Source organism: Macaca fascicularis, chromosome 16, assembly GCF_037993035.2.
Source record: "Macaca fascicularis isolate 582-1 chromosome 16, T2T-MFA8v1.1".
Lineage (NCBI taxonomy): Eukaryota > Metazoa > Chordata > Mammalia > Primates > Cercopithecidae > Macaca > Macaca fascicularis.
The window spans coordinates 1,650,865-1,677,405 of NC_088390.1; the positions used below are offsets into that span (position 1 = coordinate 1,650,865).

A 26,541-nucleotide genomic window follows, 5' to 3' on the forward strand; every position below is an offset into this window, starting at 1 on the left:
AGTAATTCAGGGCACTGGCCAATCTGGCTCACAGTACCTCTTGCCTTTTAGCTGCAAGAAAAGAAAGACTGAGTTTTATTTGTAGGTCAGTCATAGCAAGTCCCTTCCTGTGGCCTTCTTTGGCCTCGGTTTCCTTCCCTGTCACATGTGGTGCCCCTGGAAGGACAGCATTAAACCGTAAGACACTTAAGTGCAAGGGAAAGTGCACATCTGGGAAGCCAAACTGTGAGGTGTGCTCATGCTGGCAACCCTGCCATGAGGTCACATGGGGTGGGCCATCGTCTTCAGTTGGGCCAAACACCCCCCACCGCACACACGCAGTCACTGGGAAGGCCTCAGCCGAGCTACTTACCTTATGGATAAAGTTTTCCACTTTGTTCTGCAGGCCCCACCACTTGAACTTGACAGTCACCAGTTTGTACGCACACATATACGGGCAGTCCTTCTGGTTTACAAGTTCTTGCTGCATTAGAAACATACCCACGGGTAGGCAAGTAACTACGGGCAGACCTCAGGCCGTCCCAGCTCACCCCAGCCATTCCCCTCCTCCACAGGGACGGCTCACCCACACGCGGCCCAGCCCCCTGGCAGTGGGGTGTGAATGGTACCTTCCAGTTGGGGCCCAAGGGTCCTCGGCCTGTTTTGTTAGATTTAAATTTTGCTGGGTCTTCCTCTGCCTTGTAATCCTGAGAGAAAATGTGGAAGTGGGGTTGGAGGGGAGTGGGAGAGGCAGCGAGAGATGGGGAGAACAGATTTTTCATTAGCATTCACTTCATACCAGATCTTGATGCTGATGGCGCAAAGCAAATATGGGAAAAAGTTACAAACAAGATGTAGAACTGTTTACATTAGCCTCGGAGGAGAGTTCTCTGTGATTTTCTCTGACAGGGTTTGTTTTCCATTTTGCCAGTGTGAAGGTCTCACCAGACTGTCTGAGCAGGCCCATATTTACAGTCTTGAAGACAGAGAATTTCAACCTGGGGTGAGCAGCCAAATCACCAGGGAAGACTTTTTAAAAACGTAGATTTTTGAGTTGCTCCAACTAGAACCCAGTGACTGAGAATATCTGCAGGTGAGGGTAGCACAGATCTGTTTTTTGTTTTTTTAAATCTCTGCAAGTGACTCTAAAACACAGCCAGCACTCAGAATAACCAGGTGTCCTTCCTTAACTCTCCCAGTGCCATCTCCTCTGGCTTGTTTCACAAAGTCAGTACTGGAAATATTTACTGTATGGAACCCGTCCACTACTGGGGAGTCTCACTTCATGGATTTCTAATGCAGTCAATTTCCTGTGTTAATTAAACCACAACAGAAGTTCAAATTTCAGCTGTCCCTCTGTGTGGGCTCGGGAAATACAAACTCATAGCATCTACTTAACAAAAATAACAAAGATAATAAGTTTCTCTCTCTCATAAAGTATTTCCCAAAGCTGAGAAGTTTTTTTTTTTTTTTTCTGAGACGGAGTCTCACTCTGTCGCCCAGGCTGGAGTGAGTGGCGCGATCTCGGCTCACTGCAAGCTCCGCCTCCCGGGTTCACGCCATTCTCCTGCCTCAGCCTCCCAAGTAGCTGGGACTACAGGCGCCCGCCACCACGCCAGGCTGATTTTTGTACTTTTATTAGAGACGGGGCTTCACCGTGTTGGCCAGGCTGGTCTTGAACTCCTGACCTCAGATGATCGGGCACCTTGGCCTTCCAAAGTGCCGGGACTACAGGCGTGAGCCACCGTGCCCGGCCCCAAAATATCTTAAGTGCAGAGTGACCACAGGAAAGACGTATCACACCCCTGGGATACCAAGAGCAAACATGCATTCGAGTTACATTCCTGCCTTTTAATCCCAACAGGGCCTCTGCCTAGTAAGAATGGTAATGAATGAGGAGGAATCTAACCCCCTCATTCCATGAGCAAACACTTCCTGGGTGCAAAACAGTGAGCAAGCAAGACCTGGTCCCTCTTCTGACCAAGGTCATGGTCCAGCAGCGGACTGCCCTAACACACACTGCTGCAATGTGTGTTACTCTGAAAAGCTACCACCTACTTCTTGAGGGCAGAGGACCTGTCTTTCCATACATTCTGCATTCCTCACCTGGAACCCAGAGATCCTGACAATATTCCACAACACAGTAGGCAGGAAATAAATGTTTTTTAATTACTGAGTTGGAAAAATAAATTTGAGAACTGGTGCTCTGATTTTTCAGGCTAAGCATCATTTTAGCGGGGCAAAATACTCTAGCTACAGCACCTACTAAGTCTAGTAATAATTTTCGGAGGCCAAAGAGGGCACATAAATTTGGGCTACTAATTTTCTGGTGGTATCCCCAACTCAAGACAAGAAGACTCCTAATACTCACTTTTAAAAATAAAACAAACAATACACATCAGAATTTCCTTTTGTGCCAAGTTCGGTATGGTTTCCTGGTTTCTCTAACATTGAGAAGTCATTTCTGCATCTCAAGGGCCACCCACATCTTTAAACAGATCCTACCTTGCTAAGCACTTGGCTTCGATCTGCAATGTCTATATATATGGCTTCCACATGTTTCCACGTCTCAGGCTCCAGCTTATGCACCTGCGGGAACAAGTGGGTCACCACTATGCAGTTTTTGTCAGCTATCAAATACCCTTTAGGGAGAACGGACACCTAGAAACTGCCATTCCCACAGCCGCAGATGTAAGATTCCTACTGGTAAGTAATTATATAATTACATACAAAATCATCCAAAGAAATGGGAGAATGGATTTTTTTTTTTAAGAGACGGGGTCTCATCATGTTTCTCAGGCAGTGGCTATTCACAGGAGTGACCACAGCACACTCCGGCATGAACCCCTGGCCCGAGTGATCCTCCTGCCTCAGCCTCATGCCTGGGCCCGAGTGATCCTCCTGCCTCAGCCTCATGCCTGGGCCCGAGTGATCCTCCTGCCTCAGCCTCATGCCTGGGCCCGAGTGATCCTCCTGCCTCAGCCTCATGCCTGGGCCCGAGTGATCCTCATGCCTGGGCCCGAGTGATCCTCCTGCCTCTGTCTCCTGAGGAACTGGGACTACAGGTGCGCAGCACTGCACCCAGCTGGATGTTTTGTTTGTTTGTCTAAGATGGAGTCTTGTTGCGACGCCCAGGCTGGAGTGCAGTGGTGCGATCTTGGCTCACTGCAACCTCCGCCTCCTGGGCTCAAGCGATTCTCCTACCTCAGTCTCCCAAGTAGCTGGGATTACAGGCACCCGCCACCACACCCGGCTAATTTTTGTATTTTTAGTAGACATGGGGTTTCACCATACTGGACAGGCTGGTCTCAAACTCCTGACCTCAAGTGTCCCGCCCGCCTCGGCCTCCCGTCCCCCGCCCAGCCCCTGCTGAATTTTAAGTAGACATGACTGAGAACGAATGCTCTGACTGTTCAGGCTAAATGTCACTTCTACAGGTCAAAGTGCTTTCCGGGTGTTCACGGTGCCCACACCATTTCCACATGTTCCCCGCTGTAAAGACTGTAAACCCTTCCAGAGATGGTGCCTGCTTAGCAACATGCTGATAATTCGGATCAGGCTGTACACGCACATAATACAAAATTATGACACAAATTCAAAATGGACAAAAGGATACAATAGAGAGTAACCAGAGTAATTCCTCCTCTTGCTTGTCCCCAGCCCTCACTCTAGTAACAGCCACCTCTAAGAGATCCTACATGCAAACATCCATGTGCGTGGACTTTGCTTTTAATATGAAGGGCGGCATGCATACACACTGTTTCATAACTTCCATTCTTAACTAAACAGTAAACCTGAAGACTGCTCCCTACTGGTTTTTTCATGGCTGCAAGGATGTCACTATTTGGCTGCACCACAATTCATTTAACGTTGTCCTACTAACGGGCTCTTAAGTTGTTTTTTGTTTTTGGAGACAGGGTGTCTGTCACTCTGTTGCCCAGGCTGGAGTGCAGTGGTGCAGTCACAGCTCACTGCGGCCTTGACTTTCTGGCCTCAAATGATCCTCCAGCCTCGGCCTCCAGAGTAGCTGGGACCACAGGCACATACCACCACACCCAGCTAATTTTTTTTTTTTTTGGGTACAGACAGAGTCTTGTTATGTTGCCCAGTACGGTCTTACATTGTTTTAAATCTTTGGCTACACAAAGAAGACTGCAATGAGTCTCCTTGTACATATGTTATTTCACACGTGTGAAAATAACTATCTGATCAACTCCCAGGCATGGAAATGCTAAAGGACAGGTGTATTTTTACATCTGGGGAGTTACTGCAAACTGTACTCTATAGAAAACTGTAATTTTGGTCTTTTAAAAATACAGCTCCCGTGTGCCAGGAAGTGCACCAATCCAAGCAGCACAAGAAGCCTCATGAAAAGTTCTGGAGATCACATTTTGCAAATGAGAGACACAGCAATCCCATACTGGTAAGACAGGTCTAGGCAGAGGCCACCGCCTTCCTGGCCAGGCAAAAGAGGACCACAGGGAGGACTCCATGGGAGCGATGGAGAAGCTACAAGGCAGAGACTCGAGACCTCACCCTGGGGCTCTTGGGAACTACTACTCACGTTCTCCAGCGTGCCAAGATCTGGTTTGTGCCAGGTTTCAATTTTAATCAGAAAGTCTTCTTTCATGTACTCATTCTGGAAGAAGGAAAAAAAAATACATGAAAGTCACAGGTTCACAGTTGAGAGTAACCATCTCCCATTACTGGAGATGGGCATTAATGGATCATGGGCAGCTGGGAGATTCCAGCCTTCTAGTAACAGTAACTTGACTGGGAGCCCATGACACACTAGGCATGCATGATTCCCACATTCCCAGGCATTCAATCCCCACCCCAGCCTGAGAGCTCTGTGGAATCACCCTCATTTGACAGATGAGGAAAGTGAAGTTCAAAGAGGTTAGGTGATTTAACCAAAGTCACAGAGATCGGGCTGGGCATGGTGGCTCACGCCTGTAATCTCAGCACTTTGGGAGGCCAAGGCGGGTGTATCATTTGAGGTCACGAGATCGAGACCAGTCTGGCCAACATCGTGAAACCTGTCTCTACTAAAGATTCAAAAACTATCCACGCGTGGTGGTAGGTGCCTGCAATCCCAGCTACTCAGGACGCTGAGGCAGGAGAATCGCCTGAACCCAGGAGGCAGAGGCTGCAGGGAGCTGAGATTGCACCATGCATTCCAGCCTAGGTAACAGCAAGACTCTGTTTAAAAAAAAAAAAAAAAAAGTCACAGAGATCATGACAGAGTTGGGCCTCAAAACAGGTTTGTCTGACCTCAAAAATCCATGCATTTAGCCACTCTAGCATACTTCAGTGTGCCAAGTGCTGACGGGTAGTAAGTCGTGTGGAAAGGGCACAGGAAGACTTCCTAACCCATCAAAGATACTGACCACAGTCCCCTTCCCGCCAACTAGCCTGTGGCTGAGACCTTCAGTTCTCTTCTCAGTAACTCAACCCTTCAAGCTAATTATTGCCTCCCTCCCTTCCTGCCTCTTAAAAATTGGAACTTCTCAAAGGAGACACACATTAACCCATTAACTCCTCAGCAGGACCCAGTTTCCAGAGACAGCCAGTGTTTACCGGCAGGTACAGGGCACTCAGATGGGTGTGCTGAATAGCTGGGGGTGGGCAATGACAGAGGGGATGGCTGTGGAAGAAAAACCCTGCTGACGTCACGATTTTGCCAAGGGTCAGTGCTCAGCGGGGTCAACAGATGCACAGGTGGGAAAGGGATGTCGGTCAGGTCAGCTGAATGGAGATCTCTCCACAACCTTGAAAAGGTGTGACCTGGGGAGGGACGGCCTCGAGCCACTGTGTACAAGTCAGACTCACAGCCAGGGTGCACCTGATGGAGCCACAGGCCAATGCAGCCTAATGCAGGTCATCATGCCAGTTAACAGGTTCCTTGTTAGTCCATTGACAGGACTGAGCCTCAGCAACTCCAAACATCAGCCACAGGAAAGAATACCCGAGACCAGCAGTGCGGTCACGTTTCTCTCTCCTGTTCTTACACGTCATCTACAGATCCAGCCCCCTCGCCAGTACTTACTGTGATAACTGCTCCCAGGCAAGGACATGGAAAGAAGAGAGAAAAAGATTAATGAGGATGCAGAAACATCTGCCCCCCCCACAGGGAGGATGAATGGCAGAGTTCTTCACTCCCTGTGGCTTATTCCACAGTCACCTCCAAGCCCCAGGGAGTCAGAAATACCTTAACGCACCAACCCACAAATTTCACTCAGACAAATGTCCCAAAAAACCAAATAGGGAATTTAATTAAAGCGACGCCACCATGGGCTTCCTGGGATTCTTCTTGGCAGGACACTGACAGGGACCAGCTCTGACCAGGGGAGGTGCCGCAACCCATCACTCTCGCATCAGAGCATTCCCAGGCGCCTCCCACCTCCACCCCAGCCTCTACCTCCCGGGGCCCAGAGTGGGGGGGCTTGGGGCCAGGCACTGTCTCTGCCTCCTGCACCCTTCCCCTCGCTGTAATCGAACCTCCCAGGGACGGCACTCCTGCTCATTGTAATGGGAACCCCTTAGAAAGATGGCTCAATTATTTATCAGAGAAAATGACTGCAGCTCTCATGTCACTGGGGAGCGGACTAGCTGCTCCTGAGACTGCCTGGTTCATTCAGTACCCTCTGAATTTAGGAGCTATGTCCATTTCTGCTGGCTGCCCACTGCCATGTTTGTAGAGGATGCGGGGCTAATAAACTCCATAACTGAAATGAAGGTTACCCCTGAGCACAAAATGAGGCAAAGTTGAAATATAAAGAATAAGAGCCATCCGTAAACCCGGGAGGCGGAGCTTGCAGTGATCTGAGATTCGGCCACTGCACTCCAGCCTGGGCGACAGAGCAAGACTCCGTCTCAAAAAAAAAAAAGGAAAAAAAAAAAAAAAGAATAAGAGCCATCATATACAGAAATAACCCAAAAGACTGTAACTTCCCCAACCCAACGAAAGACACTTAGAAGGAAGCACCAGATTCAGATCACAACCGAAAGGCCTCCACTGAAGTCACCGCCTGTGAGCAGCTTCAAGAAAACCACGTTAGAACAAAAAAGGAAATGACGGGTACGGTATCTCGTCGGCAGAAACTCTGCTGTGCCCCGGTGGGCCCGGGAGCCCCAGCCCGCGCATGCGGCATCTCTGGCAGCACCATCCCTGGAGTGGGGGCAGCAGTGCCAGGCTGGCCTGGTCTGATGACACCAGCCATTAAACTCCTCCGGCTGAGCACCTCTTCTGAATCCACCTCCCCTGAGAAAGCCTCTCCTGGTCTGGCCTCTCCGAGACGTGCTCATCAACGGACCAGGACTCTGCTCACTCAGCCAAGGTGACGTTCTTCGCCACGCACTGGCGTTCTGATTGTAATTTGGTTTCTCATGTAGAAGAATCCACAAGGAGAGAATGCCCTGATCATCAAATGGGATGCCCGGTTTCGGTAGTCATTCTGCATTTTAGTGTAACTTCACGGATTGGCGCTGGGGTTTTTATACATTTGTCTTTGTGAGACCATGAGACACATCCACTCAGTTCTGACAAACTGGCTTTCCGAATCCATGAGGGTGACAGCCCTTGCTCACCTTTTCATGCCAACTTCGGTGACCAAACAATCCTCCCCAAACCTTCTCCAGGCCTCCCAGGCCCTCAAACACCTCTGGATTCCAGTATTCCCTGTTGTGCAAACTGTAACCCGAGGTACACAGAAAAGCCGCAGGAAATCCTTTGCAGTGGGAGAGCAGGGATTTCCAAATAAGACTAATAAGGCATTTTAAAAGCATGGCAGGGGCCGGGCGCAGTGGCTCAAGCCTGTAATCCCAGCACTTTGGGAGGCCGAGACGGGCGGATCACAAGGTCAGGAGATCGAGACCATCCTGGCGAACACGGTGAAACCCCGTCTCTACTAAAAAGTACAAAAAAAAAAAAACTAGCCGGGCGAGGTGGCGGGCGCCTGTAGTCCCAGCTACTTGGGAGGCTGAGGCAGGAGAATGCCGTGAACCCAGGAGGCGGAGCTTGCAGTGAGCCGAGATTCGGCCACTGCACTCCAGCCTACGCGACAGAGTGAGACTCCGTCTCAAAAAAAAAAAAAAAAAAAAAAAAAAGCATGGCAGGGCCACGTGCAGTGGCTCACGCCTGTAATCCCAGCACTTTGGGAGGCCGAGGCGGGCAGATCACCTGAGGTCAGGAGATCGAGACCAGCCTGGCCAACATAGTGAAACCCCGTCTCTACTAAAAATACAAAAATTAGCAGAGCGTGGTGGCGCATGCCTGTAATCCCAGCTACTCGGGAGACTGAGGCAGGAGAATTGCTTAAACCCAGGAGGCAGAGGTTGCAGGGAGCTGAGATTGCACCGCTGTACTCCAGCCTGGGTGACAGAGCAAGACTCAGAGCAAGACTCTGTCTCAAAAAATAAAAAAGTTTAAAATAAATAAATAAAAGCATGGCTTAGCAATACTGCATCCAGCCGAGGGCTATGGTTCCAGGAAGGGATGGAAGGAGAAACAAACTTTCTCTTCCTTTTCCCACTTTCAATTATTCACAGACCAACTCCTATCTTACCCTCTCCTCACTTCCAACCCATCAGCTTCAACGGAAAAACAGAGAGGGAAACAAGCTAAGAACAGCAAGAGCTGATCATTACCAGAGCGTCCCAATCTGTCTGCATTCCACTCAGAGTAAGGAAGAGCCTTCCAAAAGCCATGGGGCATTTTACTTCATGCTCCTCCATCTATCTTCCTTCAAACTTGGATCTACTGAGGCCAAGCTAAGATGTCTGAACTAATAACCTCTCTCCCATCAGCCCCAAGGTAACTGGAAGGTAGCCTTCCTTGCCTATTTCTACCTCTTGTTTTAAAAGAGCAAGTGTCTAACTAAACAGATCTAAGATCCAACATGTCCATTCTGTGTGAAGGTGTATCCTGAACAGGAGGCCAGTACCCACTGAGGAAACCAACCTTCCTTCCCCTACTCCCTGTCTCCATGAAATAGTTAGAAATTATATTTTTCCAGAGGAGCTCCAGTGGCGCAATCGGTAAGCGCAGGGTACTGATACAGAAATTACGTTTTTCTTTTTCTTTTTCTTTTGGCCAAGGATCAATATATGAACTATCATTTCATGTGCAGAAAAATGCCCATGTCAGCTGCAACACTCTCCCCAGAATTACACAGAGAACAGGGGCATCTCTCAGTTGGCACAAGCTGTGTACCCAGAACCCTGCCCCAGGCAGGGAGATGTCCACACTATCCGTTTGCCCCGTTTATGCCAAGTTGGCTAAGGTTCTTACAACGCATGCTCACTGCGACTCTCTCAGACACTAAGAAAATCCACCTTTGGCCCTAGACCAGACACACCCAGCCACACTGCATACTTTTTTTTTTCTTAGACAGAGTTTTGCTCTTGTTGCCCAAGCTGGTGTGGAATGGCACGATCTCGGCTCGCTGTAACCTCTGCCTCCTGGGTTCAAGTGATTCTCCTGCCTCAGACTCCCGCGTAGCTGGGATTACAGGCACACACCACCATGCCCAGATAATTTTTTATTTTTAGTAGAAACGGGGTTTCACCAGGTTAGCCACGCCGGTCTTGAACTCCTGACCTCAAGTGATCTGCCCACCTCAGCCTCCCAAAGTGCTAGGATTACAGACGTGAGCCACCGCACCTGGCCCTGTCTTTTAAGAACATGTGTGCGTGCCTCATTTCCAAGAATCTAACTTCCGGCCCAGTGCTTAGGGAGTGGGGAGGGCTGCATTTCAGCTACAGCAAGAAAACTCTAAGGGTTACACATCCCAGACCCGACCAATGACCGCGCATCTCCTGATACAAGGTCCTTAAACCTGTGTGGGGCCACTGAGGGTTGGAAAGAGCAATGACCCCGTGTTCTGGATTGCAGTCATTCCCAAAGTCCACAGGATAAGGGTGACGTGCATCACGTAAGGATCACAGACTCATCAGACTGTAGGGAGTGCCAGGTGCCAACAAAGAAAGCAAGTGAAGGACGACAGGTCAGCAGAGGCTGCAGGGAGGACACCGCAGCCCAACACTGTCTGTACCCACACATGGAGGCTGGCGGGAGGAAAGGTCACCCACCTCACATACAAGTGCCAGGGGACCTCTCGGGACTCCCCAGGGTTATAAATCAGTACCAGCCTAAGCTGCCTCCCGGGTTCACGTGATTCTCCTGCCTCAGACTCCCAAGTAGTCTGAGTCTGTTGAGGCCTAAGCCCTCCCAACAGGTCTAGTCCTAGCTGGCCCTGGAAACCTAGGAATCTTGGAAAGCTAAGAATCTGAATCATCCAAATAAATCCAAGAACGTCTGGACTAGAATAGAAAGTTCTCTGTGGAGGTTCAAATCTTTCCTTTCCAGAAACTCCACGCAGGAGACTGGTCAAGATGAAGAAATAATTCCACCCCGTCCTCAACTACAGAACGTGCTGTTTCAGCAGAAGCCACAGTTCATTCATATGATGGAATACTACGTAGTTATTATAAATAAAAAATATAAAAAAAACCCAACAAATACCAGACACCTTAGTGACGGGGAAAATGTTCTCTCTTCACTGAAGAAAAATGAGAAACTTAGGTCAGGCACGGTGGCTCATGCCTGTAATGCCACACTTTGGGAGGCCAAGGTGGGAGGATCGCTTGAGCCCAGGAATTTAAGACCAGCCTGGGCAACATGGTGAGATCCCATCTCTACAAACAAACAAACAAACAAAAAAACTAGCCGGACATGATGGTACACGCCCATAGTCCCAGCTATTTGGGAGGTTGAGGCAGAAGGATCACTTGAGCCTGGGAGGTTAAGGCTGCAGTAAGCTGTGGTTGCGCCACTGGACACCAGCCTGGACAACAGAGTGAGACAAAAAAAGTAATTAAAAAATTAGTAATCATATTAGTAATCCCAGCACTTTGGGAGGCTGAGGCGGGTGGATCACTTGAAGTCAGGAGTTCGAGATCAGCCTGGCCAACATGGTGAAAACCCATCTCTACTAAAAATACAAAAATTAGCTGGGCATGGTGGCGGGCGCCTGTAATCCCAGCTACTTGTATGGCTGAGGCACGAGAATCGCTTGAACCCAGGAGGCGGAGGAGGCTGCAGTGAGCTGAGATTGTGCCATTGCTCTTCAGCCTGTGTGACAGAGCCAGGCTCCACCTCAAAAAAAAAAAAAAAAATTAGTAATGATCTAAAATTTGTCTAGAAAATGTGTCTGGGTCGGGTACAGTGGCTCACATCTGTAATCCCAGCACTTTGGGAGGGCAAGGTGGGCGGATCACCTGAGGTCAGGAGTGCAAGACCAACCTAGGCTCCATCTCTACTAAAATACAAAAAAATTAGCCAGGTGTGGTGGCATGCGCCTGTAGTCCCAGCTACTTGGGAGGCTGAGGCAGCAGAAATGCTTGAACCCAGGAGCCAGAGGTTGCAGTGAGCCAAGATCATGCCACTGCACTCCAGCCTGGGCGACAGAGTGAGACTTCATCTCCAAAAAAAATGAACAAATAAATAAAAACAAAAATGACTAGAAAAATATACTAAAATCTTATAATGAATAACAACAATCAAAATTATTACAGCATCCCCAAGTGAGAGATTGGCTGTATGCTCTCAGGCCATGACGACTGCTGCTTCCCACCCGGCTGTCCACCACGTTGTGCCGGACACAGCACTGCTACCCACCAAAGCCTGAAGGGGCCCCAGCCTGACCCTTTCCCTGACCTCATCTGGAACATGCAGGTGGGACACAGAGCCCTGCTGCTCCCCCGTCCGGCCGATGTGGCCACATCTGCACTCACCAGTTCTGCAATAAGGGTAGGCATTCCACGCTTTCTCGTGTATATTCAGGGCTCCCTCTGGGGCCAGCATTCGAACAAACGTGGGTACTTTGCTATAGTGGGGAAAAAAAGGATTATAAATAGAGATGGAAGAGAGAAAGGAGACAAGAGGCTTTTCAGATCCAGCTTCCTCATGAGGAGTTGACAAGCAAGTTTCCATGAGATGAGCAGGTTACTGGTAGGAGTGAGAAGTTACCTGTCAGAGCCTGACACCCTACCTTGGCTGGCTCCTAACACGTACCCACAACATGCCCCATCAGCCACCAAAAACAGAACCGCACAGGAGACCCCAGGCTACCTGCTGTGGCTTATCACCCATTCCGTCAACACTACACATTTTTCCAGAGGTCGCTGGGCCCAGGGCATTATACTACAAGGTGCGCAAAAAACATACAAAGGAGATGCCTCCAAGCATGAACCAGTCTGGGTTTACGGGCCAGGGTGACTGGCTGACTAACTTGGGTATAGGATCCAGGATTATCTGATCTGCTTTCATCAGCTCTGAGAGGCCAGGAGGGCCTCAGACCCATTTGTCTCCCAGGACAAAATATTTTCTTCTACTCAATTCTTTTTTTTTCTTCTTCTTCTTTTTTTTTTTTTGTTTGATACAGAGTCCCCTTCCGTCGCCCAGCCTGGGGTGCAGTGGCGCGATCTTGGCTCACTGCAAGCTCTGCCTCCCGGATTCAAGCGATTCTCCTGCCTCAGCCTCCTGAGTTGCTGGGATTACAGGCACATGCCACTATGCCCAGCTAATTTCTGTATCTTTAGTAGAGAAAGGGTTTCACCATGTTGGCCAGGCTGGTCTTGAACTCCTGACCTTGTGATCCACCCACTTCAGCCTCCCAACATGCTGGGATTACAGGCGTGAGCCACCATGCCCAGCCTCTTCTACTCAATTCTTATCTCAGGTTACAGAACAACATGTACAGTATAAGCCCCGCCCTGCCCTTCCCCCCCTTTTTTTTCTGGTGGGTGTGTGATTTGACGTACTAGGAAAACATTTAGAATTTTTTTTTTTTTTTTTTTTTTGAGACAGAGTCTTGCTCTGTCGCCCAGGCTGGAGTGCAGTGGTGCAATCTCAGCTCACTGCAAGCTCTGCCCCCGGGTTCAAGCAATTCTCCTGCCTCAGCCTCCCGAGTAACGGGGACTACAGGCACCTGCCACCATACCCGGCTAATTTTTCACCATGTTAGCCAGGATGGTCTCAATCTCCTGACCTTGTGATCTGCCTGCTTCGGCCTCCCAAAGTGCTGGGATTACAGGCGGGAGCCACTGCGCCTGGCCTAGAAAAAATTTTTTAAATTAAAATGAAAATGGTATATATATTCCTTTACCTTTTTTTTTTTTTTTTGAGACAGAGTCTCACTCTATCGCCAATCTGGAGGGCAGTGGCGCACGCTCAGCTCATTGCAATCTCTGCCTCCTAGGTTCCAGCAATTCTCCTGCCTCAGTCTCCTAAGTAGCTGGGACTGCAGGCATGAGCCACCACGCCCAGCTAATTTTTGTATTTTTAGTAGAGACGGGGTTTTGTCACGTTAGACAGGCTGGTCTCGAACTCCTGACCTCAGGCAGTCTGCCCGCCTCAGCCTCCTACAGTGCTGGGATTACAGGCGTGAGTCACCGTGCCCGGCCGTCCTTGGTTTCTAACGGATAATCTATCCAGTCTTTGGCAAGCTCTGGCAACCTCATCAGCTTTAGTGCCTCAGGCCTAAGACAGAGTGAACTAGAGCAAACAGCTAACCTGGAGCACTTGGGGCGACCTCTGTGATTCATGAACTCACTGCCATCCCAATTCAGGCCAGTATTTCTAGGTCTAGGCATGGGGACACACAGAGAAACAAACAGATGTGGCTCCCACCCTCAAGGAGTTTCTGGTCTACTGGGGCGTGTAACTAGACAAGGCCAAGCACAACACGGTAAGTTCATGCCATAATGGGGTGGGCACAGGGCCCTGGGCGGCAGAGTGCTGTGAGAACACAAGGAGGGACACGCAGTGCACCGGGCAGGCTCTGCAGGGAAAGTCAGGATGAACCAATGCATGGAACAGAGAGTGGGGCTAAGGTAAGAGACAGAAAGGGGTGGGGTGGGAAAAGCTGGAGAAAAGAGAGAGAAGTTTCAAGTAACCTCTGCAGTACAAGGTGGGGAGTTCAAGGAGACACTTGAAGCTGGATCCTAAAAGAATTTTGTTTTTTTTGAGACAGGGTCTCACTCTGTTGCCCAGGCTGGAGTGCGGTGGTGTGATCATGGCTCACTGGCAGCCTTGACTTCCTGGACTCAGGTGATCCTCCCACTTCAGTGTCCCAAGTAGCTGGGACTACAGGTGGACACCACTATGCCTGGCTCATTTTTGTATTTTCTGGTAGAGACAGGGTCTTGCTATGTTGCCCAGGCTGGCTAAAAGGTCCTGTAAGCTATGTCAGAGAGCATGGACTTCATCGCGAAGGCAAAGGGAAGCCGTCAGTAGTTGTGGCGCTGGGAGTGACAGACCATCCAGACTGAACACTTGAAGCAGTGCGGAGAACTGGAAGGCAGGGAGACTCAGTAGAAGCTGCTGTAGTAATCCAGGCAAGAGAAGGCAAGGAAGGGACATGTTCGAGACACTAAGGAGATGGAGTCAGCAGGACTTGATGTGATATGAAGGACGAGTGCGTGTGTGTGTGTGTGTGTGTGTGTGTGTGTGTGTGTGTGGTGGGGGGCGGGCTCTCTTTTCTGATTTGGGCAGCTAGATGGCTGATACAGTAAAGTTTCTCTTGTCACCATGGGAAGAGGTAGTGGCAGCAGTCACTGCTGGCCTTTTCTTTCTTTTTTTTTCAGAAGACAGGCAGGATTTCACTCTGTGGACCAGGCTAGAGTGCAGTGGCGTGACCATGGCTCACTGTGGCCTTGACCTCCTGGGCTCAGATGATCCTCCCACCTCAGCCTCCTGAGTAGATGGGATTACAGGCACCTGCCACCACACCTGGCTAATTTTGTTTATTTTTTGTAGAGACGGGGTCTCGCTATGTTGCCCAGGCTGGTCTCAAAACTCCTGAACTCAAATGATCTGCCCGCCTTGGCCTCACAAAGTGCTGGGATTACAAGTGTGAGTCCCCGAAGCGCCCAGCCAGGTCCTACCTTTTATATGGAGAGACCTCGTCTCTGTCACTTTGGTTGGACCAACTTAGTCTTGAGGAAACAACTGGCCCCTTCTACCTAAAATACCAATTCACCATCTCTCTTCAAAATTCTCTTTAAGAAATACAAACACCAGAGGAGGAGCAATAGGAGACATGGAGAAAAAGTGTGCTGGCAAGGAGACTGAGTGATGGCGAGGTTCCTCCCCACTGCACAGCACTGCTCTCCTCGCACCCCGGCACTGAGGTCCTGGACCCTCTGGCGTTAGTACTCTGACACCATCAAAGTGACAGACCACAGTGAAGTGGGGCTTTGACCAAATGAAAGTCAACTGATTTCAGTTCAGTTCAGAGACTAGAAATTAAGATCCAGGTTTCAGTTTCACAGCAGTGTGGATGGACTTAATGTCACTGAACTGTATACTTAAAAATGGTCACAACGGTGAATTTTATGTTATGTGTACTTTATCACAATTTTTAAAAAGACTCAGGTTTCCCTTCTCCAGTTCTGGATAGCTGCTAAAACGAGCTTGGTTTGGCTTCCATTCAAGCTGATGTATGATTAACATCATCAATGCCCTTTGGGTCTGCTCATCGTTTCCTGAAGTATTACTCTTTTGGTTAGGGATTCAGCAAATTTGTATAGTTTGATATGGATTCCAGTACACAAATCAGTTCAAGCTTCATTTAAAAATACTCATGCCTTTGATCCAAAGAGAGGTACCAAAATTTCTCTGGTAACCGATTTCACAATATCAGAATTTAAAATCCTACCAGCCCAGCAACTCTAGGAATTCAGTTTTAGGAATATTTGCTGAAGATCTGCATATACAAGGACATCAGAAGATTTACACAGAAGGAGTTTTACTGGATTATGTAGGCATCTGGAAATGACTGACACACGCATCAGGAGAGGAGGGTTAGACAACCGGCAGCACATCTGTACCCTGTGACACTGAATCCTATGTGGACTTCAGAGACTGAGGCAGACAGAACAGGCCGAGAGAGGCAGCCATGATAAGTAACAAAAGAAAACAGAAGAGTATATTCCCATCTATATAAATGTGAGTATAACATTTACATAGTCAGTATATAACTACTAACATTAGTTGTTAAGCTACAACAATTAGTATAAGCCCATCTATATAAAACAATACAGGAAGTAACACTCATTTACACACACACACACACGAAAGCCAGCATCCAGCCCGCTGCCCGCGCTGCGTACCTCTGCAGGTGGTAGATCTTGTGTGTGTACTGGCCTTTCTCACCGTCCTTCTCATAGGGCTCGTTCACCAGGACCTCCACGCCTTCACCACCACCCGTTTCGTTTTTACTGGCCTCAGCCACAGAATACAGCTGCCCTACTTGATACTAAAGGAACAGAGACAGATGTTATTCTCAACACAGACTCTTCTCAATGGTGACACATAATCCAGCTGCCAGTAAGTGTCTAATTGGATCACCCTGGGGTCTCCTCATGCAGGAGCTCACTCTGGAGTTTCCCATCAGGCCTTGCCCAAATCCACCCAAAGCAACAGAGAGTGCTGCTCCATGGCCCCTCCTGACCCATCAGACATGTTTATTTCATCCTTCTCATTTTCACATCATCCATCAGGGTTTATTTTTATTTATTTATTTTTTTTGGTAGAGACAGGGTCTTGCTATGTTGCTGGTCTCAAACTCCTGGTCTCAAGCCATCCTCCCACCTTCGCCTCCCGAAGTGCTGACATTATAAGCAGGAGCCACTGTTCCCAGTCAATCCGTCAGGATTTAAAGAGGCAGGTGAATCTACTTAACCTCACACCACCATGCAGAAAACAGATTACAGAGTCCAAAGGAGCTTTTGTGCTGAACCTGCTTCTGGTATTAAGACCCCGGAAGATCTGGGTTGGTTGCTAGAAATCACTTTATCTCACTCATTTAAATAGATCCTAAGACATGATTTCTTGTCAAAGAAAGGTACTCAGCGCTCTGTGAAATCCACAACCTCGATGGTAAAACTGGCTCATCTACTTGCTTATTCTCCAGTGTTAGGCCTCTCCTCACCCCGCAAGTAGCTCTTTCAGGCAATGAAACCTCTTGACACTTTCCAGATTCCTGGTGGGGCCGAAGCAAGTATTCCTCCTTCCCACATTAGATATCACAGATTCCTGCCCCACAGTCTGTGCCAGCTGGGTACACCCTCTGTGTTGGCACTTACTACACGGCAAAAGCCTAGTTTTCCTTTATTTGGGTCACATGCCACCCTATCAAGTCACCAGTCAACATGATTGGCCTCCTCTGACCCTGTCAGGATGGCTGTGTTAGGGCCAAGGACCTAGGCAGTGCCCGGACTCAGTCCTTCTGCCCTCTCCTCTGAGAAGCCGTCCAGAGGAGAAAACAAGGTGAAAAGAAAATGAACAGCAACATTTGACGCAGGAAGTTATATCTACACCAACAGATGTGTCTTTCCTACCACAGCCCTATCAGGCGTGACAGCTTAGGGAGTGTGAGACAAAGGGAAAAAGCTACGGGATGACCCCACATGCTGGGGGGGGGGTGCGGGGAGGGACAAAGGGTTTCCTCGAGCTCTACGCCCTCTCCCCCCAACTCCTGGTACCCCTGGGGGGAAGGCCAGGGTGTTTCTCTCTCTCTTTTTTTTTTGTTTAGACAGAGTCTTGCTCTGTCGCCAGGCTGGAGTGCAGTGGTGCGATCTCGGCTCATGGCAACCTCCACCTCCAGGGTTCAAGCGATTCTCCTGCCTCAGCCTCCCAAGTAGCTGGGATTACAGGCACTGGGTTTTTCTCTCTTTGAGATTAAAAAGAAAGGATGTATCTCTAGGCAGCTGCCACTTAAATCACTGCCTGCAACAGCAAGGAATAGAGGCAGCTTCCAGAGCTGCTTCGCCTCAAACCTGGAAACCTGCTCTACCAGGCAGCTTCCTAAGCACTGCAGGGACATTTCCGGGCAAAATCTGGAAGGTGAAGCAGGGGACCAGGACAATTCACTGCTCAGCAAAAGGCTGAAAGAGCCCTAACTTTCAAAGCAAAATTCCAGAACAAAATGCCATGAAAAGGGGCAAGCAACCAAGGCACAGTTAAATCCATAAAGAGGAACATTTGGGTGAAAGCCAGTCACCTCGACCTTGCTAATCCTAAACTGCATCAGTGCTGCCTCAATGCCCCCTGGAGCCCCAAGCTGTCCCTGTGCCTTTCCAAGTCCACCACCTAGCTAGGCACACATGAAAACCCGTCAAGGGGGTCAGGGCTTGGCTGAGCCAGGGGTGCCTAAGAAGGAGCAGAAACTCCGTTTCAGAGAAGAGTCGTAAGAACATCTAACCACTGACTCAGCAATTCTAAAGGACAGGCGGGGGAGAGGGCCTGGTGGAGGGGACGAGGTTCCCGGCTAGTGGTGCCACTTGGGAAGGGGGCCCCCAGGCAGAGACTCATCGCCTTGGTTTCTCTTCAGCTGCCGGAATCAGAGGGCAGGTTCTAAGAGGATCAGCCTGTTGGCTGGCATCTTCCCCCTTTAATCTCTCTTGATATTCTGATCCTTTAATCCCAATGAGACAAGTGAAGGCAGTTTTGTAAATCTAAAGGGGTAAGGAAGACTGGCCTGCACAAGCCACAAGTGAAGGGCGCTTTTCACGTTACAGAGTTCCTTTTGGCACAGCTGCTCTGCCCCCCGGGAAAGCAGCCAGACTCAGATGGGGCGGAGATAGGAGGAGTGGGGGGGTCAGATCATTAAATCAGATTTTAAAAAACTCCAAGAAGACTGGGGCTGCAGCCTCCTCAGACCTACGATGATGTTCCTTGCTCTTGAGATTTGTTCGCTTGTCCCAAAGAACTAAGTCATTCAACTAAGAAAAACAGAGACTCCACCACTTTGGCACTCTGGGAGGGGGAGCCCAGTGGGTGGGCCTGAAATACGATATGAAACATGTCATAAACAACAGTGCAGCACTGGTCCCACCAACATGGCCCTGTCAGGCTGGCTACCAGAGGGAGAATGGTGCCACGAATCTCTGGAAACAAGAAAGAAGTAAAGCAGCCGGCCGACCTGCGCCAGGAAGCACTGGTGGACACACGCAGCCGGCCGACCTGCGCCAGGAAGCACTGGTGGACACACGCACGTCACACAGCCAGGGCATTCTCGCTCTGCTGCACAATGCCCGGACACTCAGTGTTAGACCAAAGGCTCTGGCCACCCAGAAGCTAATTCTGCCCCCAAAACACTGCTGCAGGCCATCAGAATGATTACACAGGCATGACCTTCTCTTTCTCTTTCTTCACTTTTCCCCCTAAATCAGAAAACTGCAAGGGCCTCAAGTCATGGCCTCCAATTTAGGAAGCGAATCCACCAGCCACATGGCGCTGAGCTGTTCCCATAGGAATTGTGAGTCAGGATGGAGTTATTGACAAAGACTCTGAGAAGGTTGATCATGGCCGGGCGCGGTGGCTCACGCCTGTAATCCCAGCACTTTGGGAGGCCAAGGCGGGCGGATCATGAGGTCAGGAGATTGAGACCATCCTGGCTAACACGGTGAAACCCCAGCTCTACTAAAAATACAAAAAAAACTAGCCGGGCAAGGTGGCGGTGCCTGTAGTCCCAGCTACTTGGGAGGCTGAGGCAGGAGAATGGCGTGAACCCGGGAGGCGGAGCTTGCAGTGAGCCGAGATCGCGCCACTGCACTCCAGCCTGGGCGACAGAGCGAGACTCCGTCTCAAAAAAAAAAAAAGGTTGATCACGACTTGTTTCTTCCTCAGCCTTCCCCTCCAAGATTTTTCTAATCCTCTGAAACTAAGTTCTGCTTCAACCCTACCCAGGCCACGTGGTACTTTCTCGTCAATGGTTTCCTGCTGAGAATGGGCTGACCACCGTCAGGCAGACAGCTGAATCCTGATCAGCATTCACTTCCCAAACTTCTGCTCAGACTTCAGGCTCTGACTACCCGACTCTGCCCCACCACTTCCTCAATGCTGCAGAAAAACCATCACAAGCGAAAACCCGCCAGCTGTGGATGCTGTCAAGGTGGAGGTTCCCCTTTCCTTCCAGTCTTGGCCCCACCATCAGCCATCAGTGTCAGGCCCTTCAGCCTCACTCCAAGAGCAGCCCCAGGGGCTCCAGGACAGGCTGGCCCTCCTTGGTCTGCAGCCCTTTGTTCCATCAAGAAACTCCCTATCAAAGGATCCATTTCACCCCAATCACCCCGCCGAGGAAATCCCGAGTTCCTAACGATCAGGGTGGGATCATCCTGTGCAGCAGAGAGGATGTCACTAGACACCTCCCCAAGAGCTGAGTGTGAGGGCGAGGGACATGCTGGGCTTTCCTGCTTGGCCTTCTGGTTTGGAAAATCATTGCTTGCTATTTTTAATAAAGACAGCACAGGCTGGGTGAAGTGGCTGATGTCTGTAATCCCAGCACTCTGGGAGGCTGAGGCAGGAGGACTGCTTGAGGCAAGACCAGCCTGGACAACACAGTGAGACTCTATCTCCACTATTTAAAAGAAATATTATAAAATAAAAAAAATAAAGACAGCATGGCCAAAGCAGGTGGGTTAACAAGACCCTTTCCAAGCCAATACCTATTAGCCCAGGCACCTGGTTCTCAGGCCCCAGTGCCAACAGGGATCAGAGCCACCTACCCAGTCATTCCCTCATTTTCCCAGATTCCCAGGTTCCCCAGTCTCGTTTCTCTTTTCTGCCCTTCCCAGAACCCCCAGATCATGGTCAGGGCCCACCTCTGGCCCCTCCCCGGATCCCCACAGCTCTTATCGGATATGTAGCCCACCCGTGGAGGCAATCCTCTAAAGGGCCAATGTGTGCCCACCCCTCTCGGGGGCCAACAAGCCTGGATGTCTGTCTCAGCTAAATGTGCTGCAGGCTCTGTTGGCCTGATTTCATTTTTCAAAGGTCCAGTTCATATTTGGAACAGAGTGGAAGTTATCACAGGAGCTTCATGCTGACACTGCAGGAAAGAGAGACGAAGCCCAGTGACTGGAGGCACTATACTGACTGATGAACCTCACCCAAACTCGAGTTTAACTGGAAGCTGGGGTGGGGTGGGCTGTGCCAGGAGAGGAGAGTGGAAGAAGCTCAGGGAAAGAGTGAGACAAGGGAGGTTCCGTGACAGTTTTCTGTTGTCCAAGAGACTGACTCTGAGTCAGCATGGCCTATGAACCTTCTTACAGCAAATCCTGCTGCCAGATCCTCACATACAAGGATGTCAGACCCAGGAACTATAAAAGGACAGAGGGCAAGTCAAGTCTATTTGTTTTTCCCTGCCCTTTGTAAAAGGAGGGTTCTGTGTCTTGGTCTTTCCAGCAGTGACCCATCGTGACTAGGGAGGGCCTCAAGAGATTTCCTGCCCTGCTGGTTTGCTGCACAACTAGAAAGAGCCACACACACTTGCCAGCTGAGTCATGGAGGTCCCAGAAATGCATACACTTGATCCCATCAATAATGTGTCCCCGCCTGGGTGCGGTGGCTCACGCCTGGAATCCCAGCACTTTGGGAGGCTGAGGTGGGCGGATCACTTGAGGTCGGGAGTTCGAGACCAGCCTGGCCAACATGGTGAAAGCCCATCTCTATTAAAAATACAAAAATTAGCCAGGTGTGGTGGCACACACCTGTAATCCCAGCAACTTGGGAGGCTGAGGCAGGAGAATTGCTTGAATCCAGGAGGCAGAGGTTGCAGTGAGCCGAGATCACACCACTACACTGCAGCCTAGGAGACAGAGCGAGACTCCGTCTCAAAAAAACAACAACAACAACAACAAAAAAACATGTCCCCAAACATGCACAGCCCCAGCAGATAAAAGGGGCTGGTTTAGTCTCTACTCAGAGTCATCCAGCATACCAACAGCTTGGGGCAGGTTGCACACAGTTGCCCAGATATTAAAATTAAGTGCCATTTTTCAACTGAAAGTGGCACCAGGAAAATTCACGTTGAAATCTTTATGTTAGAACAAATAAGAAAACTACATAAAGAGGATGACCACTCAGAGCCCAACTTAGCCAATGGTCACAAACAGTTACACACAACTATGGACTAGAAAGTAAGAGGACTTACCTCATCTACGGACACAGGCAGGATTACTCGACTATAAGAAAGGAAAAAGAGAGTATCAACTTTAGGCTGTGCAATCTGCTGGAGGCTCTTTAAAGCATCATCCTAAAACAGTCAGCATTCTATTGTGTAAGACACTAAACTCGGTGACGCGGTGACCCCCCCCCCCAGTCAGCATTCTATTGTGTAAGACACTAAACTCGGTGATGCGGTGACCCCCCCCCCCCAGTCAGCATTCTATTGTGTAAGACACTAAACTCGGTGATGCGGTGACCCCCCCCCCCCCCGTCAGCATTCTATTGTGTAAGACACTAAACTCGGTGACGCGGTGACCCCCCCCAGTCAGCATTCTATTGTGTAAGACACTAAACTCATGATGAAACCTCCCGACCCCGCCCGCACAGAATGGCCCTCTGAGGACAGGACCCTCTGTGCCTCGGAAGCCTCCCAGTTAGAACCCTGCGATTCAGTCCAAACCTGTCCTCCCCCAGCTACTTCCCAGGCCTCCACCTCACATGGAGCTGGACACATGGATGATTAACTTCACCCAAACTTGCCAACGAGTCATCCCCCAGCAGGACCTGCCAGTGAGTCTAGCAAGACAGGTTAACACAGGAGGACCTACCACAGCGAGGATTCAGACCCAAAGAAGAGGCCCTGGGGACTTACATTGCTGTGGATCCAACCTCCCAAGAACAGCCCTCCAGGGGAAAGGCCAGGAAGGGACCAAGCCCCTTGAAGCCTTAATCACCCTAAGAACACACACCAGGCGCCTCTGCTCGGGGCCGGATATTACAATCCAAGCTGCCACCACAAGGCCACCAAGAGGGCATTCAACTTATGTCCTAACCTCCAGGAGCTGTCCAAAGGAATCCCAATGTATCATTTCCTTTTCTTCTTCTCCAACTCAATGACCACCAATTGCTGGAGATGCCACCAATGACCTGCTGGAGAAGCCACGGCCGGCAAAGTCTTCACCAGGGTCACAACCCCACAGAGGTGCTAGGGCTAGCAGCACTTCTCCGGGTGCCTGGCATTTGAAATGCAGGCCAACAGCCAACTCCCAGTTCAAAGCTGTGAGGCGGGAGAGCTAAGACAAAAACTCTTGGTTTTACCCATACAAGTCAAGCCAGTTCCCAAGCTTAGATGCTCGGTCCCCAGACCCTTGCTGGAGCCCTCTGAGTCCTTTTGTGTCTGGCATGTGTAGTGAAGCATGAGCTGCTGTGCCTTCCACACGCAGTGGGTTCACCACTCAGGCTCCTTGCTCCAGGCTGGTAAACAGCTATTTTCTAGTTCCACAAAGGTCTCCCAGGAAGCAAGAAGGACACAGAGGAGTCTGAGGAAAACATCACATTAAAGGCAAGGCACCAAGCATGAAAGTAGCAGGAAAAACAAAATGGGCTCCAAATCTTTACTGCCTGCTAACAACTCCCTTCCTCCCAAGCCACTCAATAACGTGAATCCTCCAGTTTACTGGATGCGGCCACCGAGGCTCCCCTCCCATTAGACAAAGCCAGCGGTGCAGAAAAATACTCCCGACTTGGAGGCCGGAATTTCCGCACCCTCGGAAGAAACTTCCTAGAAAACAATAAGCCTTTTATCTTCAAGAACAGCAGTCAAAATCACACCCGAGAGTTAGCAGAAATCAAATTAAATAGAATCCTGTCAGAAGTGGTGTTGGAAAAATCAACAGGGGCAACCTGCAGACGCTGGGTGGGAACCAAGTCTCACTCAGAAGAGAGTGACATGGGCCAATTCCTGACGGGATGCGCTGAGGCTGCTGGCAGGACAGCTGCACACTCAGACACTGCCCCCTTGCTCCTCGGGAACAAAACCACGTCGGCAGCAATCGGGTACAATTCCAAAGGACGGGGCCACAGAGGAACTGCCGGGCTGGGCCTGGAGCAGGGCTCACTCTAACGTGACCTTCACTCGCACCCTTTCCAGAGGCTGCAGCGCTGCAGCCACAGCCAAGTGTCTCAGATGCCCCTGCTCCTCCCCTGGCCCCTGCCCAGGGATGCACACGCACACGGCACAAGTCGGGCAGGAAGGAAACGCAGATGCCAGGCAGGCTCTGCATCTCCGGCACCTTGGACTTTTCCCTCGCAGGCTTCAAGGGGAGGAGAACAAAGAAGGGGAAAGGAATGCCTCTCTTCAAACCTCACTCAGATCTCTTCTGAAGGTCCCTTCCTTTCCCTGCCTGACCTTCATTTCAAAATCACAGATTTCTACAGATTCTAGGATTCATCTGGGAACAGAAAAACAAATCAGAAGGTGGGAAAAGCCTGTCAGTCTGGGCACTGAAGATTAAAACCCAAAGTGTACCACGTTCTCCTGTTGGCATCCTAAAGGTCTTCCTCCTCACCACGAAAAGCTCCGAACCCTGGCTGAATTCACATCAGACTGGATGTCAAGAAACAGAGCGGGTGAGGCCTCAAAATAACGTTCTTCAGATGAGGTGTTCAGCTGGGATGCCATGTGGGTCTCGGCTCCCTCTGTTACCCAAACTCCACTCTGTGCCCTAAATGTCCTAAGCACCTCCAAGGAGCCAGCATGGTGGGGATGGTCAAAGTGCCTTGGCTGACAAAGTGGAAAGAGCCCTGTGCACGCCTGCCTGGCTGCCGAGAGCACCCCACAAGTTGCTCTCTTTGGCCATCTCCCACTCCTGGGGCTTCTGGCCCTATGCTGCCCGCGTGCCTTCCCTCCAGGAAAGCAGTTTCACTGTAAATTCTGTGCACACACGTGCGCACGCACACGCACACACAGATACGTACACACACATCCAATCTCTCCTCTTAGGGAGGAAAAACATCCTGTGATGTTTACTTGGAACCCTGAGCTTCTACAATGGGTCATCTGGTACTTGAAAGATTTAGTACGCCAAACATCTCCACCTGTCCCCCGGTCCCCGGGATTTCAGGAGCAAACCCGTCATCCTGCAACTCCTTCCAGATGTCACCAGTTTCCCACGTACCCCTCTTCACTACTCAAGAACTCCGCACCCCCTTTACCATCTCTCCCCAGTTCACAGCTTCATGGACCCCTCAATTCCTCAAAGAATTCCCTCTTTGCACCAAGACTGAGAATCCCCTAGAAACAAGCTGGCCCTGGGTCTCCCCCATCTCCAACAACAGGTATACTCATCCACAAACATACTCTCTTTCCGGGCCAGCCTCGACCCTGGTAACTTCCTGGCCGCCTACCCAACATTTTCTGGCCTCCTCGCCCAAGTGTCCCCAAAGTCCCAAGCAGTCATCCCAAGCTTGTTCCAAAAGCCTCCTCTTCTGCACCCGCTGCCTGAGCACCACGGTCACTCGGGCCCCCAACTCAGTCCCTTCTGCTTTATCTCCTCTGACCGTTCCCCTTTCGCCCGAGCAGGGCGCTGACTTCCTAGTCCTCCTCCTGCGTCCACTTACCACCACCCCTCACCCGATGCCTAAGACGGCCGCTCCTCCCCATCCCCATCCCGACTCCATCCCGGAGCCTCTGACCCACCCACCCGGCTCTCCGTGTGGACTGTTCGGCCCTCCACCCCTCCCCACCGCCCTGCCTGCCCCGGTGCGCCTCTTCCTCGGCCCGCGCAGGGCGACCCCACAGCCCTCCCAGCGCTCGGCGTCCCCTCGGCCTCCCCCAGTCCCGGGCCGGCGCTCCCTGCCCTGACCCCGTCTCGGGCCCGGCCTGGCCCTCGCTGTCCCCTGCCTCTCCTCGGGTCCACTTGGGCCTCCGAGCCCCCTGGGCCGCCTCAGGAGCCGTCCGCCCCGGTCGCTCCTCCGTGCCCGTGGGCCCCTCCACGCCCCGACCGCCCGTCCCTGCCCCGTGGGCCCCGGCTCAGATGCCGAACGTCCCGGCCGCCCGTCCATGCCCCGGTTGCTCCTCCACGTCCCGGCCGCCCTCCGTGCCCCGTGGGCCCCGCCTCAGGTGCCGCCCGCCCCGGATCCCCTCCGTCCCCGCTGGGCCCGCCTCAGGCGCCCCCCGTCCCCGCCGCCCCTCCGTCCATCCGGGCCCTGCGTTCCCCGCCGCGCCGTCGCCCCGGCGGTCGTCCCCACCCTCCCTCCTCCCCGCTTCCGCACGGCCGCCGGACACTCACTACTCCTTGAGCAGCACCATGTCGCTTCGCGGCTCGGTGGCTGCCCGCGGCCCGCCCGGCCTCCCGCCCGCTGCCCGCCGGCCGCTCTCCCCGTGGCCCGGCCCGGCCCGGCTGCCTGTGCGCCTTCGTCGTGGTCTGCTCCGTCCCCGCCGCCCTCGCCGCGGTCGCCGCGCCGGCTCCTGCCGCCCCGGCCTCGTCGCCTCTCGCGCCGCTGCCGACGCCGCCCGGAGCTCCGGTTCCGCAGCGCCGCGCGGGGGCGGGGCGTCTCTGCGGCAACCAGAGCGTCACACGCCGCGGTGCGCGCTGACGTCACGCGGGGCGGAGCCTTCCCGGGCCCGCCCTCCCGTCCTTAAATGGGCCGCGGCGCCGGCGTCGGTTCCGAGGTGGCGCACCTTGGCGAGGGCCAGGCCCGGCAGGAGACGGAGCGGACTCTGCGGTGTCCGTCAGCGCCCTCGGTGTGAACCGCCACGGATGCAC

The 26,541-nt window shown here is 51.3% G+C and overlaps 1 protein-coding gene and 1 long non-coding RNA gene across 2 annotated transcripts in view; both read right to left on the reverse strand.

Moving 5' to 3' along the window:
• Positions 1 to 26,309, reverse strand: part of PITPNA (phosphatidylinositol transfer protein alpha) — a 44,560-nt gene extending 18,251 nt beyond the window's left edge. The window contains exons 1-9 of the mRNA XM_065532235.2: positions 26,065 to 26,309; positions 21,981 to 22,011; positions 16,156 to 16,301; positions 11,776 to 11,867; positions 6,029 to 6,036; positions 4,544 to 4,618; positions 2,485 to 2,568; positions 609 to 686; positions 353 to 463 (exon numbers count right to left, since the gene is read on the reverse strand). Coding sequence (XP_065388307.1) covers positions 353 to 463; positions 609 to 686; positions 2,485 to 2,568; positions 4,544 to 4,618; positions 6,029 to 6,036; positions 11,776 to 11,867; positions 16,156 to 16,301; positions 21,981 to 22,011; positions 26,065 to 26,084 — 645 coding nt within the window. The 5' untranslated portion in view covers positions 26,085 to 26,309. The remainder of the gene's footprint in view (positions 1 to 352; positions 464 to 608; positions 687 to 2,484; positions 2,569 to 4,543; positions 4,619 to 6,028; positions 6,037 to 11,775; positions 11,868 to 16,155; positions 16,302 to 21,980; positions 22,012 to 26,064) is intronic.
• On the reverse strand, positions 16,548 to 19,648 carry LOC135967832 (uncharacterized). Its single transcript, XR_010582104.2, has 2 exons — positions 19,010 to 19,648; positions 16,548 to 18,968 (listed from the first exon to the last, which is right to left on the reverse strand). It is a non-coding gene; the product is annotated as an uncharacterized lncRNA (long non-coding RNA).
• Positions 26,310 to 26,541: the final 232 nt, after the last annotated feature.